Raw genomic sequence first — 1556 nt, 5'->3', positions numbered from 1 at the left:
ATATCACTAAAGAATCTTCAGAAGCTCAAAAATCGCGGATTTTAACTCACAACATCTCACATACACTGAGGTTCTAGAGATTCTACTAACACAATAATAAATTCAACAAGTAGAATCAGTTTCACTTAACAATTTAGCTTAGGAACAACTTCGAAACTGAGAAAAGTTCAAAACTCAATCAAATTCGATAAAAAGTTTTAAACTTGGAAGAAGTAAACAAACCTGAGTATCGATTCCAACAAGTGTATGTTGAGGAACATCGAGAAAGAGAAGCGTAGCTCCATGCTTCACAAGCTCTAGTGCCTTCTCAGAATCCATAGCTTCCTTCTTCTTCTTCTCTTCGCTAATTTGCCGTCGATCAACAATAAGAAAGAACATCAATTAGAAAGGCCCAATAAAGAAGCCCATTAATAAATTGGGCCTTTGAAGCCTGGCTCAAAACGCGTGGCAACGCGCGATTCACGCGGTTTACTTTCTCAACCGACATAAACGTTTATTTATAGAAAATCTATCTGCTTGTCTCTTCAGATTCGTTTTATTTTTCAATCGTTTCAATTTCTAAAAATTCTCCTCTTTCTCAACGCAATCACCAAATCCAAATTTAGGGGTTTTTTTTTTCTCATTCTTCGATCGATCTCTGGAAACTTGTTGAATCGCGAAGATGGCATCAAACGGATTCTTCTCTGCTCAAAGAAACGCACACCGTAACGCAAACGCTGGAACAACGTTGAAGAGACGAATCGACAACAATCGCGGTTACGGAATCGGAGATTTACAAGAGGAAAGGAACCGTTACGTGCCGCCGCAAAAACGTTTCAGATCGCAAACGCAACCGCAAACGAATTTCCGATCTGGTCATATTCCTCTGTATCATCATCATGGTAGAAATAATAATAACATGTCTAGGGTTTCTTCTCAATCATATAACAATTACGGTGTTGATGTGATTGCTTCTAATTCAAGTTTTCCATTACGTAACAATGATTCTAACATCAACAATTATCAGAAACCCTTTATTGTTGGTTATGGAAACCCTAATCCCCAAATTGTTCCTCTTCCATTACCTTATCGTAAGCTTGATGATGATGATTCGTTGCCTGAATGGGTTCCGAATTCAAGAACCCTAACTCCGAATTTTGTACCAAACACTTATGTTCAAAATCCGATGAATCATTCGAACATGGTTTCAGTTGTGTCACAAACGATGTCTCATCATCAACCAATTGTTTTGAGCAAAGAATTGTCTGATTTACTTAGCGTTCTTAGGAATGAGAAAGAGAAGGAAACTTCAGAAGCAAGTAAAAGTGATTCATTGCCCGTTGGATTAAGCTTTGATAATCCATCGTCGTTGAATGTGCGACATGAATCTGTGATTAAGTCTCTGTATTCGGATATGCCGAGGCAATGTTCGTCGTGCGGGGTTAGGTTTAAATGTCAAGAGGAACATAGCAAGCATATGGATTGGCATGTAAGGAAGAACAGGATGGCTAAAACCACTATGAGATTGGGCCAGCAACCGCAGAAATCGCGGGGATGGTTGGTAAGCGCATCTTTGT

The 1556-nt window shown here is 39.0% G+C and overlaps 1 protein-coding gene across 1 annotated transcript in view; it reads left to right on the top strand.

Moving 5' to 3' along the window:
- Positions 1 to 516: 516 nt before the first annotated feature.
- LOC110224201 (polyadenylation and cleavage factor homolog 1-like) overlaps positions 517 to 1556 on the top strand; it is a 24307-nt gene continuing 23267 nt past the window's right edge. Inside the window, exon 1 of the mRNA XM_021010052.1 lies at positions 517 to 1554. Coding sequence (XP_020865711.1) covers positions 662 to 1554 — 893 coding nt within the window. The 5' untranslated portion in view covers positions 517 to 661. The remainder of the gene's footprint in view (positions 1555 to 1556) is intronic.

The sequence above is a fragment of the Arabidopsis lyrata genome (genome assembly GCF_000004255.2).
Source record: "Arabidopsis lyrata subsp. lyrata unplaced genomic scaffold ARALYscaffold_2, whole genome shotgun sequence".
NCBI lineage: Eukaryota > Viridiplantae > Streptophyta > Magnoliopsida > Brassicales > Brassicaceae > Arabidopsis > Arabidopsis lyrata.
Note: the sequence above shows the minus strand (reverse complement) of the source record. Positions and strands in the feature narration are given on the sequence as shown.